Source organism: Macaca mulatta, chromosome 9, assembly GCF_049350105.2.
Source record: "Macaca mulatta isolate MMU2019108-1 chromosome 9, T2T-MMU8v2.0, whole genome shotgun sequence".
Lineage (NCBI taxonomy): Eukaryota > Metazoa > Chordata > Mammalia > Primates > Cercopithecidae > Macaca > Macaca mulatta.
Window position 1 is genome coordinate 105,341,739 of NC_133414.1, and position 19,762 is coordinate 105,361,500.

Here is a 19,762-nt window from a genome sequence, read left to right on the forward strand (position 1 = left end):
CAGCACAATTCCCAACAGAGAGGGGACACACTGTGAGCAAGCCGCTGAAGACGGAGCAGCTCCCGGGATCACCAGGCAAGCCAAGACTCCAGGAGGAGCACCCCCACCATCGGCTCACCTGCCCCAGAGCCAGGCTACCCTCCAAGATTCAGGCAGCTGAGAATTCTGCTGCTCCCTCAGACCTTTCCCACTTCCTCTCTGCCCTCAGGGCACAAACAGGTAGAGCGGGGAAGGAACAACAAGCACCATTCAGAGAACAGAGCCTGGGACAAGACCTGCCTACAACATGAGAAAATTAAAGAATATAAATTGGGCTGGGTGCGGTGGCTCACGCCTGTAATCCCAGCACTGGGGGGCCGAGGCGGGTGGATTACCTGAGGTCAGGAGTTTGAGACCAGCCTGGCCAACATGGTGAAACTCCATCTCTACTAAAAATACAAAAAATTAGCCGGGCATGATGAGAGGTGCCAGTAATCCCAGCTACTCGGGGGGCTGAGGCAAGAAAATCGCTTGAACCCAGGAGGTGGAGGTTTCAGTGAGCCAAGATCACACCATTGCACTCCAGTCTAGGCAACAAGAGTAAAACTCTGTCTCAGAAAAAAGAAAAAAAGAATATAAGTTGTAATCTACTGGACTCAGGTGGGGTTAGGGCCTTGGGACTCTTTCTGATCGTCAGTGACTAGTGCACCTTGTAGATAAGGTGGTATAAAGTTTCAGCAGTCGATTTGGAAAAGGAGGTGATTTCTGTCAAGCAAGATATCAATAAGAGCTAAGAGTTCTTGAAAGTGGCTGTGGACACACAAGGCATGGGACGTTAAAGGTCAGTGACAAGGAGATCAGGTACAAGTGAACACTGCCCAGCATGCCACCTTCGGTGTGTCTACTAAAGGGAGCTGACACCTGATGGAGCAGCTGGAAGAACCTGAAGGTGCTGTTTCTAGCAACATTTTTGAGCCCTTAATGTGGGCCAGACCAATGAGAGCTCTCAAGGAGATTGTAGTTGAGTAGGAGAGAGAATGCAAGTGCATAGAATGCTCCCAAAATACATTCGGTCACATCTAAGGAGACTGGGGAAAGAGGAGCAGGGAGACAGCGGTCCAACAACAGACTCTCGATCCTGGAGACAAAAAAAAATGGGGTCCTTTAGTAGCAGGGCAGAGGTTCCAGAAGCCAGCAGGTATTAGAATAACACTGGGTTGGCAACCCTTGATCTTCTATCTGCCTGATTCTTACTATGGAAGTGGCCAGGCTGAACCTGCTGCATCCCTCCTGCACTGCAGCCTCTGTTGACCAGGCCCACCGGGAGCAATAGCTCAGTTCTGCTTTAGAAAGATGGGGAGCGCTTGGCTGTTTGGCAACAAAGTTGCCCGTTTGCTGCAGCCTTTTTAGCTTTACCAAAAAGTTTTGTTAGCTGCACAACACCCAGAACAGAGGACCTCTGAAGACGGACAAGGGTCATGATGATGTTACAGGTTGACTGCATTCATTCAGTCCTTCTGGCAGGTGCACAGATCTGCTCATTTCACTCTCTCCTGGGGCTCCTGGTTGCTTCAAGTGTGGCTACATCTTCAGAATCCCCGTTTCTCTCCCTCCTATTCTGTAATGCTGTTAGGTTTTTAAAATTTTTGCTTCATTTCACTTTTGATTAAATTTATTTAATTAAAAAGATGAACTATTTTGCTGTCTGTGTTTAATTATTCAGAGCAAAGAAAATGAATTCTGTTTTGTTTACCAGTCAATAAAAAGCTCTTCTTTTATTCTGTTGACATATTCCGTGGGCAATATACATTGTTGACTTTTTTTTTTTTCTTTTACACTAAATTAATGAAATAAACTTCTTTGCCTGTATGTGTTTAACTATTTGCAGTGAAGGAAACTAATTTTGTTTCGCACTCCAGTTAATAAAGCATTTTTAAAATATTTTCTTGGGTCTCTTTCTCCTTCTCCCTGCAACTACGGTTGTTTAAAACAAAGAGAAGCAGCATGAACTTAAGTTACATTCTGGTGATGGAACAAAATAAAGAGGTACCATAATGGTTGAATGTCCATGGTGGCATTTCTGCATAACCCTGAATTCCAACCAACATTTCAAGAGCCAGCTCCAATCTGTAACTACTCAAGTCAAAAACCACCATGTGTCTCTACGGAGGCCTCCAAGTGGTTTCTGGCTATTCTCTTGCATGATCCTGGCTGTAACTAGCATGTAAACTGCCCCTTTTCCCACTCTCCCTCCCTTTTTTTTTCCTAATTTTTCCTCAAGATCTATTGTAATTCCTGGACTTCGGAGTGGATCATGTTGTGGAATAGACAGAAAGACTATGACTAGGACCTTACTGACTTTTGTCTTTAACTAGTAAAAAAACAAAACAAATGATCATCTTTGCTGTAATAATTCATGGGGGAGAACGATTTCTTTCCCAGTGTGAAGTTACACGGATGCCCCGTGGCTTGCTGCTGTGGCGATGCTAAGTTCCTTCCTGAGGCTGTGAGGTGGAGAGAGGGCAGTCTCAGGAGCCTGCTCCTTTCCTCTCAAAGGAGGAGACAGGACTGAAATTGGTACAGCTCAAGCACTGGACCACGGGATGTTCCAAACATGTGAAGCCTGGGGAATCCAGAAGACTGCTTTGGATGCTAACCTGCTGATATAGCTGTCTTCTGGAGTCAATGAGCAAGGCCACATTGCTCTGGGGAAGAAGGGATAGTTTCTGTTAAAGGGCATGGCTATTCTCCCTGTCAATCATCCTGCAAAGGGAGCTGATGTAACAGGCAGACATCGGACGACTAGAGGGAGAGGGCCCAGGCTCGCTGGAGAACTCATGGCGGTTGGGCCTGGACTCACATGAAGATGTGTTCCGGGCACCATGGGAGTTTGGGGAGAGCCTGGGGAACCCAGTCCTGCCACAAGGAGACAGGCTGTGAGTAGACAGGAAAGCTGACTGCCATGGACCCAGAACACCAGCCTGACCCCATGAGCTTTGAGAATAGCCACATTTTGCAACCACGTTGTCACCCGTTTTACTGTATTTTCTTATTCTTATCCCAAAAACTGAAAGTGAAAGCTTATTAAAAGTTGCTGTTTGGTTTCTGCTGTAAAGTGGGGAGATCAGGGCAGGGCCTGTCCTGTGTGCTCAGAACAGAGGGTGACAGCAGCCTGGGGCAGCTCGGGGGCTGGCGGTGATTTGCAACCCAGCAAGGAGGGCCGCCGACAGAGGGGTATCCATGAGCTGGCTGTGCTGGCAAACGATTCAGATTTGTGCAACACACAGGCATCGACCTGGATTCTCAGAAATGGTTGAGGAAGTCAACTGGGAAGATTTCCTGTCTTCAAGGAGGAAGCAGGGTTCACAGCCATTGCAATGTGAGCCCTCAGCACACCTGCCCTCCCGTGCTGGGAAGCCTGAGGCCCACCAGCCACCTCTGAAAATGGAAATGAGTAGTGGTGGCACCTATAGCTCTTGGTGCCAGCAAGAAGTGGCTGCTACAGCCACTTCCCCATGACCCCTAACACCAGTTAGCAAACAGGTCATTCGGTTTGTGCAAAAACCGTATCAGTGCTCTTGCCAGTTTTCAATAGGGTATTAACATCTCAAAGCATGAAGCAATCCTCAAAGGGCTGTTCTAGAAACATGCAGATGAGTGCGTTCATTGTGAGTTGGGTTGCCTTCCAACACCCCCAGCTACCCCTTCAGTCCCCTGGAGGTCTCCTTTTCTATACCATGCATTATTCACACTCTAACATTTACCTCAACAACCAGCAGGTCATCATTTGCAATGGGCTCAAGCTTTTTATCTGGTGGTGTCTTCTCAAGAAAAGTGGCTAATTCAACCAAGATCCTGCCTCTGTAGGCAACTCCTTCCCCCTGAAAGGCAATAATCCAGGATTATTCCTCTAGGTAGCAATAGCAAAAAGAATTGTGTCTCTATTCAGGCTAATAAAACTGCAAAAAGTTCCTCCTTCCCATGGCCCTAACTTTCAAAATGAATCAGTCAGCAACTCTCCCAGCTGGATTCAGGTCTGTGGTGTTTGAAAGAAGAGCCACCGGCTTTAGGACAGATCTCAAAGAACACCTTGGGATGCCAGGGCTAAAAAGATCTTAGCTACGACCAAGGTCAGAGGCCTTCAAACCATGCTCTAGGCTCCAGAAGGAGGTTGCGGAGCCTGGGAGGTAGGAGGTGGATGGGGCTCTAAGTCTCCCTTCACCGTACTTCAGCAGGGAAGCTCTGCATTTTTCTGTGTTAACTTGGCTGCTTTTCTCCTCTTCTCAGAATAGGGAGGCTGCCATGTTGGCAACCAGGGCAAGTCTCAGAATAGCCAGGAAGTAAAAGAAGAAGATGTAGGAGGAAGATGTTCTGGGTGCAGCTCGGAATGAGGATGAAGAGTGGCTACTCCTCCCATGACACCCAGCAGTGCTGGCAATAGAACCTTCTGGAAAGGATGGGAGGGCTCCCAACTCTACAGCCAGTCTTTTACCCTTCCCCTCTCAGGGCTTTTTCTCTCTAGCTTGGTCCCTTTCTTGAGCCTTGGAGATACCTAAAAGACATTTGGCTTCTGTTGTAGTAAAAAGAGCGTTTCCCATCTCCGGGTTTCCATGTCTTCATCTATGAAATGAAAGGACTGATCAGATCAAGGGTAATAAAGGGTTTCAGGGAGCATGTCATTGCCTAGTGCTTGGTAAATTCCTGGAATATGATGTTGAAAAGAATTCCAAGGCAGCACAGGGGCTTATTAGGAAAGAGAGCCAGCATTGATTATTGATATCTACCATAAGCATAGAAGTTGGGGGAAATGGCCATTGGCCATCCCCCAGTGAGATCATCTCCACAATCTTTTCCTATCTTTGCATTCTAAGTCTTAGGGAGTATGAAACTTCTATCCTGCAATACTTGATCAGACATTATAAGAAGAAATAATCACATTAACCAATGTTGATTAATAACCACCTTAATTGAGAAACCAACCTTTCCAGTATTCAGCTCATCATAGGGGTCTGGGAATCCTGTGTATTCTCTGGGGCTTCCGTAAAGATTCAGGTAACAAGGTCCAAATGTTGGAACAAAGCCTACCTCTGTTTCTCCTGTGTTTACTGAGAAAGAAACATCATCATTAGGTGTTAGGCTCTTAACATTCAATCTATTGAAATAAATATTAGTTATTAGTTAGGTGAGACTATTTTCCTCCATTTTGTGAGTTAGTTGTATTAATGCAAGTTGTAAGCACCATGAGGCTTGCCGTATTTCTCTTTTCTTATTGCTACATAAAATATTAAATAAAAACATTTGCAGATAGCACAGGTAAGCTTATTTTTATAAATATATAATGTTATTTAAATAAAGAGCAATTAGACTTTGAAGTTGACCTTCACATTTTTTGCAAGTTTATAATGGGCATTGTATTAAACATGCCATTGCCAATTGGGGCAAAAGATTATATTGTTTTGGGAAGTCACTTAAATGACATATTATATGAACTTCATTTGTTCCTCTAAAGTGTCATTTAATCTTCAGTAGTTAGTATAACTCTAGCAGATGCTGTTAAAAATACAAGATATTTTTAAATTTTATACGTGCTAATAAACTGCCTGCCTGTGGTTGTAAGACCATGTGATATTCATAAGTGACATGAAGATTCCCATTCATTCCTTTCTATCCCTGGTGGTCATCTGATAAGCTCCTTATTTCTGCTACCTGGTCTTAGCAAGACTTCTCAAAAAAGGGCACTGAGGACAATATAATTAAATAGCTGAAAATGGGGAAAGTGTGGGTGAGGCTGGGGAAATATGCCTTCAGTAACCTGAATGGCCCCCATATGGGAGAGGGATGGACTTATCTCCAGAAGCAGAGTAAGGACCACTGCTGGGAGTTACAGGGAGATCAGCTTTGGTTCACTCTGTATAAGGCAGAACTTTCTGTGAATTAGAAATGATAAACAATGGGACAGGTTGCATTAGGGACAATCAGAAGAAATGTTGAGGCAAAGCCTTCAGCCTATTTTTCAGCATGTTTTCAGGATAATTCCTGTTATCAATGAGGTTGAACAGATCATATCTATGGCCCTTTCCAACTATATGCTTAAAACTAAGGGAGAAAGATAAATATGGAGCAGCGTCATCAGAATGATGCCCATTAATAAATAATTTACCTAACCCTATAGACATGTACTGAACAATCATTTTCATTATGTGAGGCTCTCTGTATGTTTAAGTGGGTGTGTACACGTTTGTGGGGAGATAGAAATCATGGACACAGGCAGAAAAGAGCTGAATAGCAATCTCAGTGAAGAGAGCAAGAAAAAAGAAACATTTAAGATGTACAAAAGTAATGCATATGCAGCCTAAAGTTGAGATTTGGTAACACCCTAGGATGCTACATGTCACACATGTTTGGAAATCTCTTATGAAACCCAAAGAGGGACCAGCAGTTTCTTCAACAGAGAGTTCTCTGAATCATGTTATCATCTTGAAGACAGATAAACAGGAGGAATGACTATATACATGAACATATAAATTGGCTTGGCTTTATCCACTGTGGCATATGGAACACTGCAAAGATGATTAATTGATCACTAATAAACAGGGTTTGGACTTCTTTCTGTGTGCTAAAATATTTTGTTTTAGTGGAGGGATGTTGGGTGAGAACAGAGAATTAAAGCAGAGATTCACAGAGAGGAAAGGAAGTCATTTTTAGAAGTTGAATCACACACGAAAAAAAGATTAAAAGAGAAAGAAGTTGAATCACAGAATATTCCAGTAAGAATGGATGTTTAAGCTACGGCGCCACAGTCATGTCACATTATGGATGGGCAAGTCAAAGCCCACAGAAGTGATGCAACTTGTCAAAAGTCCCACAAACTGGCAGATTTAACTCCAGACCTTGAAAAAAAAAAAAAAAAAGCTCAGAAAAGGATACCCTCCACTACCCACCCCATCCATTCCTTTGGTCTAACCTCACCTCTCCTCCACCTGGTTCCCATGATTGACTGTGCTGTCGTGTGTATTTGCTTTTTGTTAAAGATCCCCAGGGATTGAAACACAAATTGTCAAGAATGATCCACTGCATATCAGCTTAATGCCAGGGGCTTAATTATTTTTGTCCAACAAATCTCTCTTCTGGTATGTTACCCCTTTGACTTGTTTCATTGCACATTAACAGAAGGAATCTTCCTTCTATGTGCTCACATCGTAGTGTAGACTCCTGGGAAAACCCATTCTCTAGGCCAGGCATGGTGGCTCACGCCTGTAATCCCAGTACTTTGGGAGGCCGAGGCAGGAGGATCACCTGAGGTTCAGGAGTTCAAGACCAGCTTGGCCAACATGGTGAAACCCCGTCTCTACTAAAAATAAAAAAAAAAAAAAATTAGTCAGGCGTGGTGGCAGATGCCTGTAATTCCAGCTACTAGGGAGGCTGAGCCAGGAGAATCACTTGAATCCAGGAGTTGGAGGTTGCAGTGAACCAAGATCATGCCATTGCACTCCAGGCTAGGTGACTTGAGCAAAACTCCGTTTCAGAAAAAAAAAAAAAAAAAAGAAAGAAAGAAAGAAAACCCATTCTCTCATAAGCTAAGTCTCTTCCTGCTTCCAAAGTTTCCTAATCCGTTTAATGCACCGTGGTCACATCAAACTTCCCAATGTCCTTGCTGAAAAGCCTATACAAAAATAAAATAAAAATCCTTTAGCCTGCCATCAAGGATTTCCTCTGACCTAGCTACAACCCACTTTCCAACAATATTTTCCATGCCTCCTTTAGCTTTTTGAATCCCCTTCATGTTTTGGATTCCTACAAATAATTACTGTATATTTTAGTTTCTAGAACCCTACATAGCTGTACATCTCTGTGACTAAAGTATCACTTTTCAGGGGGAGTGGCAGGATTTAAGTATGTTGTATTTTGATTTCCTAAACACCTACTACTGGTTCTATCATGTGATACTACTACAAAAATATTCATTGATTGGTTAAACAAATGAATAAAGAATAAAGTGCTTGCCCATCTGCCAAGGTCACTGCAAATCTAAGGACTACTTAATATTCATATAAAGTGTGATTATAATAAAATAGATTGTTTAAAGCAAATAAGAATTGGGCATTGTGTCAATTACATATTTACATGATATCACCTTATATTTGCACACAGCTTCAGAGTTTGCAAAGCTTTCCCACATGCAATATCTCTTTCCTCTCTTACCACAACCCTGGGAGATTATTGTGGCAGGGCGAATCATGCTTATCTGACAGATAATGAACCTCTCTAAACCTCAGAGTCTTCGTCTATTAGGGGAACAAAAGCATCTGCCCTAGGAGAGTTGTGATGGTCAAGCGTGTGACAGTATTGAGCAAACTTGCAAAAAATGACAAGTTCTGTGCAAACCAAAGGATGTGTTATGATCCCTCATTTTGTGGGGAGGGGAAGATCTTCAGGTTGCAAACTAAAAACGTTCAGTATTTTCCAACCTAGAGATTCACATTGATATTGGGGGAAAGTTACTTGATAAATTTCAGAACAATTGATTTAGTGCTCCATATCTCTACCTACTGAACATAAACGATAACAGAAAATGTTATATCTCACAATAAATTATTTGCAGTAAAGCCAAATACGATGGTGTACATTTAGCTGAAAGCATGAGACATGGAGCAAAGCCTGGTTAGCACATTTCTTTTAAGCTTAGCCATGCAGGACAACCATATGGCACTAACACAAAAATTATTACTCTAGCGAAACTATGTTGAGACAGCAAAATGTCAAAAAAAGTTCTAAAGACAGTCAATATATTCTTAATAAGATAACATTAGCTAGGAAGATCTAACAGAAAGCAAAATTACGAAGCATAAACCTGTATATGATGCAGCCCCAGTTCCCGAAGATGAGAAATCTATATAGTAAAAATATGACTGGTTAAACAAGAAAAACACAGGCATTATGAAACAGACATTGAAAACATTAATCAAATCCAGTGCCAGGTACGTGATTTAGCAACACCAGAAAAATCCCAAATTCAGACCCAAGTCATATATGACCCTTTTGTAATGCATACAATTCTCATTGGTTAAATGCAAAATGACACCTGATTTTGTGACAACAAGCAGAACCACCACACGTGAGTAACTCAATCTCACCCAGCCCCAAGGAAGCCAGGAAGCAGAAGAGCTAGCTGCCCAGGGACAGAGGGGTCCTGGTGAAGTTACCAGCATTTCACGTTTTTAATAAAACATTTATTTATCTTACGGCTTAGTTGGGACCAACATCAAAAAATCTAAGTAAATGTGGTCTTAGGCTGTGTAAGCAAAGGCCTGGAGTTCATTGCACATTTGATTGAAAGCATGGTTTGTTTCTTTGTGGGGGGAAAGGCGATGTTGACAGCCCATTGTTATTTTAAGACCCTGTAACCCCATGGTCTGCAGGGCTTGCAATGAGAGGCCCCAGAGACAGAAGCTAAAATTGTTTGTAGCAATCTCTGTTTTTAGTTCTTCTGGATGTTACCACACGTCACTAAGCAAAATGCTTATGCCACTATTTCTGAATAATTATCTTTAGATATTATTTAATGGTTTCTTATGAATAATGAATGGATTTCAGTCATCTTTACCCTCCCCCCATATAGTTCCAGCATGGTTTTTATTTCCTGTAATGGTCACATTTATGATTTTATCTATAGTCATATTGAGATTCCTGACTTGAAGAGAAGAGGCTATTAGCACCCCTGCCCTACCTCCACTCCTCTTCCTCCTTCGGCTTCTCATCTCTATCTTCCATATTTTTACACTGTAATGGGTGATGACATCTACACTTTGTTCAGAGCTTTGGTTACAGGTTAAATTTTAAAAATCAAAAATCAAAATAAATAGTGCTTACATTCTAGCAACCATATAAATATTATTCTCTGCAGAGAAAAGGAAAGGGCTGTGATTACGTTTCCTTCATTGCAGCTCCAGTGTTATGATCACTATGCTACTCAGCAGAGAACATTCAGATGGAATCTCTTTCTTACCCTCTATCATTTGCTTAAAATAATGCCACATATAATTATTCATTCATTCATTCATTCAAGATGGAGTCTTGCTCTGTTGCCCAGGCTGGAGTGCAGTGGCGTAATCTCGGCTCACTGCAACCTCCACTTCCCAGGTTCAAGCGATTCTCCTGCTTCAGCTTCCTAACTGGGATTACAGGCCCTCAACCACCATGCCCAGCTAATTTTTCCATTTTTAGTAGAGACGGAGTTTCACCATGTTGGCCAGCCTGGTGTCGAACTCCTGACCTCAAATAATCTGCCCACCTTGGCTTCCCAAAGTGCTGGGATTATAGGCATGAGCCACCACACCCAGCCATGTACCTTTATATTTGTACTATATGTCTGTTCACCACCTTGTCTTCTGATTGCCTTTATATTTTCCCCCCCTTCTGGAGACAGGAAATCTATATGTTCTTCACCATATCTCTAATATCTTCTTCATCTTCTAATATCTAATACTATATATATATGTATTTTTTATATATATATATGTATTTTATATATATGTATGTATTTTTATATATATGTATTTTATATATATATGTATTTATATATATGTATTTTATATATATATATATAAAATAACCAGGTTCTTATTTATGTTATCCATTGCTTTTAACAATGTTTTTTCAAAATATATAAAAGACCTTAAACAAGATAAGGTTGAGAGGAACCTTGGGTTCCCCAAGACAAAATTTTGTCTCAAAGTCTCTTACTTTGTTTCCTGTGTTTAATCTCTCAATATGTTTAATCTATTGGCAATTACAATAATTTTAGTTTTGGTCACAAAAAATAAGCCACTGGGCCGGGCACGGTGGCTTACGCCTGTAATCCAGCACTTTGGGAGGCCGAGGCGGGTGGATCACGAGGTCAGGAGATGGAGACCATCCTGGCCAACATGGTAAAACTGTCTCTACTAAAAATACAAAAATTAGCTGGGCATGGTGGTGGGCACCTGTAGTCCCAGCTACTCGGGAGGCTGAGGCAGAAGAATTGCTTGAACCTGGGAGGTAGAGGTTGCAGTGAGCTGAGATTGCGCCACTGCACTCTAGCCTGGGTGACAGAGTGAGACTTCGTCTCAAAAAACAAATAAATAAGCAAGCTGTTGGTATTACTGTGTTAACATTAATTTTTTCTCTTATCATCTTAACCTCTCTCCTTCATTCCCTGTTACAATTTCTGGCATATATGCACAAAACCATAATGCCAGGTATAGCCAAGTAGTTCTCAAGAAAAGTGTTAGGAAAACTACAGAAAAAACAATGTGTTGGCTATCAGTGCTTGTGAGAATGAAGGCCTAATACACACTATTTTAGGGAGTGAGGATTACATGGTTCATTGGCATCTGACCTTACTGTTCCTGCCAAGGGAATCAGTTGAGAAGGGAGTATTATTGTATATGTGGGTGGACTTGGGTCAATGCCACTCTAAAAAATAAGGTGGTAGCCCTCTGTATTGACACAAACATTTCATAAAACCACTATTGGGAAAGAAGTTTTGGATGGGAGCAAGAAAGCTGAAAATCTTCAAACTGTAAATTTCATTGTTCCTAAAAGTTTACAATCTATGCATATTGGATTATGACTTTAGCAGTTTACTTATATACTTCAATTATTAATTGTTTTGCAGGCCATCACCAAAACATCATTGAAATGGTTCACTAGGTTCATCACATTTGGCTTCTAAGAAACCAAACCTACTGTTTATTTTTTTCTCCAGAAGTTCTGTATCCAGTCTTGCTCTAGATCTGTTGAATGACTTACCTTCCACTTCCCCACCAGAGGCAGCAATTTTAGAGAGGTGTAGATATGTTGTTCCAACTACATCATTTTTAGTAAGACGGTCCCTATGTAAAATAATAATAATAATAATAGGTTAAGAGCTCCATCTATGAAGATATGTCATTTCAACAATTAAAAAAAGTTAGAACTGGAAAATACCCCAGACTTCAGAAATGATCATGCCCAGTGGGCCTCAAACTTAATTGTACTTAGTAATCAACTGGAGACTTCTCACCCTCATCTCCTGTCCACATTTTTAATTCAATAAGCCTACAGTGAGGACCAAGAGTTTGCATTTATAAGTATATCCCAATTGATTCTGATACAGATGGTCTTCCAACCACCCTTTAGAAACACTGATCTAGTGAAGTAATTCATTCTGAAGTTATTAAATTGCAATTGTACAGAGAGGCCAAGGGATGTGCCTATGGTTACACTCAATACCACTGTCATAAAATGAATTAATCAATTATAGGCAGATTACATAATTACGATCATGATGATGATGGTAATGATACTTGTCATGTTTCCACTTTCAGGGAGCTAAGGGTGCCTGCTGAATGCTACATCCAACTAGAACATTCCAAGAACAGTCTTGTTATGGCCAATCAGTGCTAGGAGGCTGGTCTAGTAAAAATTCCATCAGAACATTTCAAGGACTTTTCCTTGCCTTCATTGAGGTAGTTTTACAATTTTCTTTTTTAACAATAACAATGAATTGCTCTCAGAATGTTTTGGTGATTCTTCCCAAGAAATGCTTGACTGTATTTCTGAAGTCTATTCTGGACAGCCTAATGATATTTAAATCCCTGATCTCTTATCTTGGGGCATTTTCAGAGCACATTCCCCTTTTGTTTATGAGCAGTTGGACCGAAATAATCAAAGCTTTTTTTGCAGTAACACTATTATTAAATTTTGTTTTAAGAAAACACCCAGTTCCAGGAGCAATTCATCCTTTCCTCTGGAAAAAAAGCAAAATACCAGAAAGAGACCATCCAGAGTAATGTTTCACAATATTCAAATATTTAATTCTTTTATGTTGAATTAGACATGTATCTATTTTCAACTCACCAGTCATATACTGTTAGTTTTATTTTTTCACACACTGAAGGAAACTATAAAAATGAAACAGAAAAAAGTAGTTATTTCTCGATGATTTAGTAATTATTAAAGTAAGTACTCTTACTTTTTCTGAAAAAAAAAGAAAGCCAAACCTTGATCTGAAGATTGACGACCTGATTCCACTCTGGGTTTGCATTTTTCTCAATTATGTTTGTACAAACCTGCAAAATCACCAAAGCAAAAGTGTAGGTTTTCAAGTTTCTAAGTTCTGAAGTTTACAATCTATGCATACTAGATTATGACTTTACCAGTTTACTTATATACTTAAGAACCTGGTTGAACTTTTTCTTGATGATTTGTAAAATATGAAATGGGTTTAACGTTAATCATTGCTGTTTCAATGCACCAGGAACTTGTTTTTAACCATTTTTTTCATTAGGTCTCTGTCCTACAGCATTTAGCAGGGATGGGTGCGGCTGGCCAGAGAGCTTGCCTAAGGTTAAGATAATGTTTGGACCTGAAAAGCAGTTCCAGAAATTCAGTGGTAGCCTTCCCTATGTTAATCTCTCAAAAGACTGAATTTTCTAATTTGTGTTCTGCATACTTTCCACTCCAAAATAAACCTGTGGAGAAGTCTGGCGTGTTCAGACTCAGATAATCTGTGTTCCCGCAGAGTGCCCGGCTCATCAGGGGGCTATTTTAACAAAGAGTAAGTAGGAATTCACTCCAAGGAAAGCACAGTGGTTTTAAATACTTATTCTTAGCAGCATCTGCATTTAGATCATGTACGAACCTTTTTTCCAGCAAAGGAAACTTCTACAAAAGGATCCACGAGATTTTTCTTATCTGCATTGCCTCCAAATATTTCCTTTACTGTCTGTGAGAAGGCATCATCCACTGAAAGGTGATAGTTATACAGCAGAAATGAAGTTCAATTCTCTTAAAAACAGCAGAAATTTGGCAAAATTTTAAAAGTTCTCTTATACATCAAAATAGTTGCAACAGGCTAGGCGCAGTGGCTCATGCCTGTAATCCCAGCACTTTGAGAGGCCAAGGCAGGTGGATCACAAGGTCAGAAGATCAAGGCCATCCTGGCCAACGTGGTGAAACCCCTTCTCTACTGAAAATACAAAACTTAGCTGGGTGTGGTGGTATACGCTTGTAATCCCAGCTGCTCGGGAGGCTGAGGCAGGAGAATTGCTTGAACCTGGGAGGCAGAGATTGCAGTGAGCCAAGATCATGCCACTGCACTCCAGCCTGGTGACAGAGCGAGACTCAGTCTCAAAACAAACAAACAAACAAAATTAGCCAGGTGTGGTGGCACATGCCTGTAATCCCAGCCACTTGGGAGGCTGAGGCACGAGAATCACTTGAATCCTGCAGTTAGCCAAGATCAAGCCAGTATATGCCAGCCTCCAGCCTGGGTGACAGAGTGAGACTATCTCAAAAAAAAAAAAAAAAAGACTTGATCTTTTACGGAGGAAAAAAATACAACACATTTCATTCAGTGAGAGTAAGAGATGATTCTCAAACTCAGGCCTGCTTTCAATCGGGAGAAAGGTACTATAGGTCAAAATGATATAGTCCTAGTCTTTTTCAGAGAAATTCAAGAAAATTTGGCATAATCACAAATAATACACTTAACTACAATCTACAGTTGATTAAGCTAAAAAGTAAATAGAGATCAGGATTTTAATTTATTTACTTCATTTTATGTATTTCTTTCTTCTTTAAAAAAAAAAAAATAGAGACAGAGGTCTTGCTATGTTGCCCAGGCTGGTCTTGAACTCCTTGCCTCAAGCAATCCTCCTACCTTGGCCTTCCAAAGCGCTGGGATTATAGGCATGAGCCACTGCATCCGGCCCATTTGACACATTTTTGAGAGAAAGGTGGGTATGGGGAGGTCCTACAATACCATCTTTTAAGACCATACGATCTTAAAAGAAGAAAAGGATTCCCAAGAAAAGCAGCAAATCCTGAAGAGACCCATGGCCTGTATAGTGGGTGCAGCCTCCTGGGGACTTGGAGAAGGATCCCATGTCCCAGAGCCCAGCAGGAACCAGACAGGCCCAGCAAGGCAGATAGGAGGCTGGGCCATCAGCCGTGACAGAGGGATAACCAGACTAGTTCCTATAAATGGAATCACTAGAAGCGATCGGGACGGCAACTTTTTTTTTTTTTTTTTTTTTGAGATGGAGTTTCACTCTGTTGCCCAGGCTTGAGTGCAGTGGCATGGCTCACTGCAACCTCCGCCTCCTCGGTTCAAGTGATTCTCAAGCCTCAGCCTCCCAGGTAACTGGGATTACAGGCACCTGCCACCACGCCCAGCTAATTTCAGCTATTTTTTTTTTTTATAGCTGGATAGCAAACACCTTGATTTGGTAACAGTTCACATTTTCATTTGGGATGAAAGGGGTTGGAAGTGCTGACTGCTCATGTCTCTTTAGCATCCTCTAGAATAAAGAGAAGATACAGAACATTGATAGAAGAAGAGAGAGAGCCAAATGGGCCAAAGGCAGGTACTCAACAAGGAACACGATCAGCAACCAACTGGCTGTGCCATGAGCCTTCTCAGGTAGCTTTCAACGGGACCAGAATGAATGAAAATAAGCCCATGAAGCCCTTTCAGAAGAAAAACATACGATAGGGACACCAATCACTATTAGAGTTTGATTTTAACACATCTCATCACGTAGATAACCGACAATTCTGGGGCAAGATTAAATCAGTACATACTCTGGGGAATGTCCTCAGCTCGGTAGATTTTCAGCAAGAAGGTCACCCACCGGAGGGCGATGCCAGCAGGGAGTAACAAATTACTCTCCACATCATCACTGTCATTATCACGATCTCGTCTCTCAGGCTATTAGGGGCACATGATTTAAATTATACATACAGAAAAGCAGCACTTGGAAAAAGCCAGATGAATGCTTATAAAATGAAACCATTCAGAATTGTTTCCATTAGGACTTCCTGTGTTTGGGGCTTAAGAATTCAACCTACCATCAACTACCAGTTTTCCTTCAACCTCAAAACTGCTCCACAAAATCAATGCTCATATTTTTTTGTATCTTTCTGTCATTTTATGAGCACCAAATAGTAAGAGAGAGAGAGAGAGAGAGAGAGAGAGAGAGTGTGTGTGTGTGTGTGTTTCTGATGTCCCTTCAACTTCTCTCTGGCCACTTCTGCACTTTGCCGCCCAGTTTCCTAGAATAATCACTAACCATTTAGGTAGCAATGCCTAATTCTGCAAGTAAGTCATGCTTTCTAGATAAAAGCAGTCTTTCTAATGATGCAAGGACATTGTAAAAACACATGCATCTTTTCTCAATTAAACGCTCACTCATAGACACCAGATAGGAGTCTAAGCAAGCTAGAATGGTAAGTCCATGATGAAGAAAAGAACAGCTTTTGAAGAACAGGGGCAATCAGAGGGTACTGACGGCAAGCTGTGCTCCATTTCACAATTACCCATGCCCACAGGCTTAACTCTTGGTCTTCTTTCTTAGTGAGAAGTGTAGAAAGTAGAGAACGTAAGGACTCACAGGAGGCTCATCTCCGGTTCCCAGGACAAACATGCTGACTTTCATATAACCTTTAGAACCTGAACTGGTATCTTCCGGGTCATTGAGAAGCAGCCACTTTCTCATGACAGCATGGCCTAAAATAGAGAAGGAGTAAAAGGAAAGGGACATGCTAACGAGATGCTGATAGGTCTGTGATTCCTCTGCCATAAGATAAACTGCATTTTCTTGGAAGCCTCCTCATGACACACCAAATTCCCCAGATGAGTCTCCACTTTCATGTCTTGTTTTTTACTCTCCCTGTACACCACCCCCACCATTCTGTCCTCATGTGACAAACAAGACTAAGCTGTACCAACTAGTTTTATAATTTAATTTTGATAAGGTCAGAATATCCTCACGAAACATAGAAATCATCTATTTTGAATGTTAAGATAAAAAAATTAGACATTTGTACTAAGCTACTGTTATTTATTCCCACTAAGCATCCTCTCTTCTCCCTAATATTTTTTAAAAATTCCTTTAATTCTTTGATCCCCCAGATTGTCTTGATTCCTGGAATCATCTTCAGAGTTAGAAGGAATGAATTTAAGACTTCAAATTGATGGGAGAATATTACTTACCAGGTTCATCATAAACAAATCCAACATCAATCTGGGAAAACAAGAATCAAAAGTAGTCTAAGTAGATTTTAAAATCAGTCTAGTCACTTTAAAGAAGCCATCATTATTATATGTCAATATCATATCTTGATTACACTTAAATTTCCTTGAGACCCAACATTTCCATCTTATCCTCTGTATCCCCAGTGCCTTGTCTGATGTGTGGCACATGGAAGACTCTCAGTAAATCACTATTGAATGAATGAGCTAGTCTTAGGGCTGGAAGAGACCACGGAAGCAAAGTGACCAATATGTCCCAATCTGCCTGGGTTATTCTCAATTTTACCACTAAAGTCCCAGGCAAAGTGGGACCATTGGTCATCCTACAGAAATTCACCTGGCCCAGTTTCCTGTCCAATTCTCCTCCTCTTCCTCCTCCTCCTCCTCCAGCTAATGCTACTATTAATATCACCATTGATTGTGTACTTCAGTGTGCCAGGTACCGTGCTAGGTGCTTTACACATACCATCTCATTTACTTTTCTCAATCACCTCATTTTACAGATGAAGAAACTGAGGATCAGAGAGATTGAGTTCCTCTGGGACATGTGGCTACTTGGTGGCAGACAGGGTATGAACACAGGTCTGCCTGACCCAGATCATCCTCTAGGACTTCTAGTGACTAGAGCTCCTTTCTTGGAGAGACAGCCTATTCCACATAGAATTGCTGGGAAGAAGCCAGCCGAGAATTTGTCCTTTCATTCCAGTGAGAGTTACTTAGAGAAACATCCTGAATATCTTGCCTTGTTTGGCTTTCCTTTCACACTCTGCATTTATCATAACTGGCTTTACAGATGGAGCTCTGGGGCCCCCAGTAAGTGGAGGTGGATGGTGGGCTTCTTGCCATGGTCAACACCCCTTCCCTCTGTGGCAGTGGATTCGCTTCCATCCACAGACACAACCCTGGGAAGGGCCCTGATATGGCAGCTTCAGGTCATCTTACTTTGAGAGCTCTGTTCAGTGTTACACTTTGGAAATAGACAAGCCCCAGGCAGCCTTCAGCAAGCGTCATCATGCTGAACCCTTACACATTCCCAAGATGCCACCAAGATGGGTACACAGGAATCACATTTCTATTATGAAAGTTCTCATCTTTCTGTAAGTTGAATGAAGCAGACTGTTGTCACCCACCTTAAATTCCCCCATCAGACAATCTGCCCGCAGAGAGTGAGAATTATAAACCTGCAAGAAAGAAGAGTAGTGAAGAAATGATTGGCTTTGCCTGGCAGTGAGTGAGCAGTACCTTCCTACGCGCTGACCCTTACCCGGATGCTGATGATCTCATCCATCAATTCAGAAGGGGTCATGTTGACATTGTAGAAAAACAACTGCCAAAACAATAGAGCAGATGTTTAAATGTTAACAGGGGATTCGGATTTAGTGGGATCTGATGCTATAATTTTGGGGGCCCTCCTAAAAAAATACAAAACATAAATTCAAAATTAGTTTTGACCATGTGAACACATGGCAAGGCCTGGAGTTTAAGCCCTGGAGTTTAAGCTTCATGGTAAACCTACTTCTTCATGTTGGAAAAAGGAGAAAGGAGTCAATAACAAATACAGCATTTAGTTAACTAAATAAAATTGTTCACCTGGGACTAGATATCTAAAGGCTAAATGATGTAAAGATCCAAGCCTAAGCAGGTATAGGGGTACACCTCTGTAATCCCAACACTCAGGAGGCTGAGATGAGAGGAGTGCTTGAGCCCAGGAGTTCAAGGTCAGCCAGGGCAATATAGTGAGAAGCCATCTCAAAAAAAAAAAAAGAGGGAAAAAGATCCAAGGTGACTTCATGTTGCAATGCTTACTAAAACAATTGCTTACAGCTGGCATGACCTGGCGTGTGTTTTAAATTTCTCTGATATCTTTAGCTCTGTTAGTGTCTAGTGACTCTAATTTTACTCCAAGAAAGCATCTTTAAAGACAATTTTGCCCATTAAATTAAGTTAGTGCCTCAGCAAAGTCAATATTGACCACATTGTAAAAGCTAATTTTAAGAAGGTTGATTCTTGGGATATGAATATTAGGTATATAGGAGGTTTAACCATGTTAGGCTAATAAATGTTAATCCTAAAAGAAAAAGATTGAGCATTTATTCCAGCTGAGACTTTTTCCTCCAACTTTTTACTTAGGAATATTTGTAATCTACAGGAAAGCTGAAAGAATGGTAAAATAAATACCACCTTTCACCTATGTTCACCAATTGTTCCATTTTTGGACACTTGCTTTATCTTTCTCTTTTTTAAACTGAACCATTTGTAAGAATGTTCTAGATATCATGACAGTTCACCCCTTCAAAATACATTTACATGCATCTCCTAAGAGCAAGGACATCTTCCTATATAATTGCAATACCATTATCATAACCAAGAAATTTAACATCTAACATACAATTTTCACATTTCTCCAATCATCCCTACAAAAAAACTTTAGCTTTTCAAAGAAATCTAGGATCTATGCAAGAATCATACATTGCATTTGGTTTTTGAGTCTCTTCAGCTTCCTTTTTATAAAGAACAGTGCTATTTCCTTCTTTGTTTCTTGTGTGTTTCCTTGCTTCTTGTTCTTCTTTAAATAGAGATGAAGTTTCACTATGTTGCTCGGGCTGGTCTTGAACTACTGGCCTCAAGTGATCTTCCTGCCTTGGCCTCCCAAAGTACTGGGATTACAGGCATGAGCCACCATGCCCATTGTTTTGTAGAATATCCCACAGTCTAGACTTGGGTGAA

General features: G+C 41.1%; 1 protein-coding gene across 8 annotated transcripts in view; it reads right to left on the reverse strand.

Moving 5' to 3' along the window:
* MYOF (myoferlin) overlaps positions 1 to 19,762 on the reverse strand; it is a 173,319-nt gene that overhangs the window by 78,934 nt on the left and 74,623 nt on the right. For 5 of the 8 annotated variants that reach the window (XM_077946808.1, XM_077946804.1, XM_015147702.3 and 2 more), the window contains 12 exons: positions 18,300 to 18,362; positions 18,166 to 18,216; positions 16,997 to 17,027; positions 16,395 to 16,510; positions 15,586 to 15,712; positions 13,643 to 13,746; positions 13,002 to 13,070; positions 12,859 to 12,902; positions 11,770 to 11,852; positions 8,831 to 8,869; positions 4,960 to 5,084; positions 3,744 to 3,860 (listed from right to left, as the gene is read on the reverse strand). In XM_077946808.1, coding sequence (XP_077802934.1) covers positions 3,744 to 3,860; positions 4,960 to 5,084; positions 8,831 to 8,869; positions 11,770 to 11,852; positions 12,859 to 12,902; positions 13,002 to 13,070; positions 13,643 to 13,746; positions 15,586 to 15,712; positions 16,395 to 16,510; positions 16,997 to 17,027; positions 18,166 to 18,216; positions 18,300 to 18,362 — 969 coding nt within the window. The remainder of the gene's footprint in view (positions 1 to 3,743; positions 3,861 to 4,959; positions 5,085 to 8,830; positions 8,870 to 11,769; positions 11,853 to 12,858; positions 12,903 to 13,001; positions 13,071 to 13,642; positions 13,747 to 15,585; positions 15,713 to 16,394; positions 16,511 to 16,996; positions 17,028 to 18,165; positions 18,217 to 18,299; positions 18,363 to 19,762) is intronic. The other 3 variants (XM_077946806.1, XM_015147703.3, XM_077946805.1) reach the window with 1 other exon arrangement.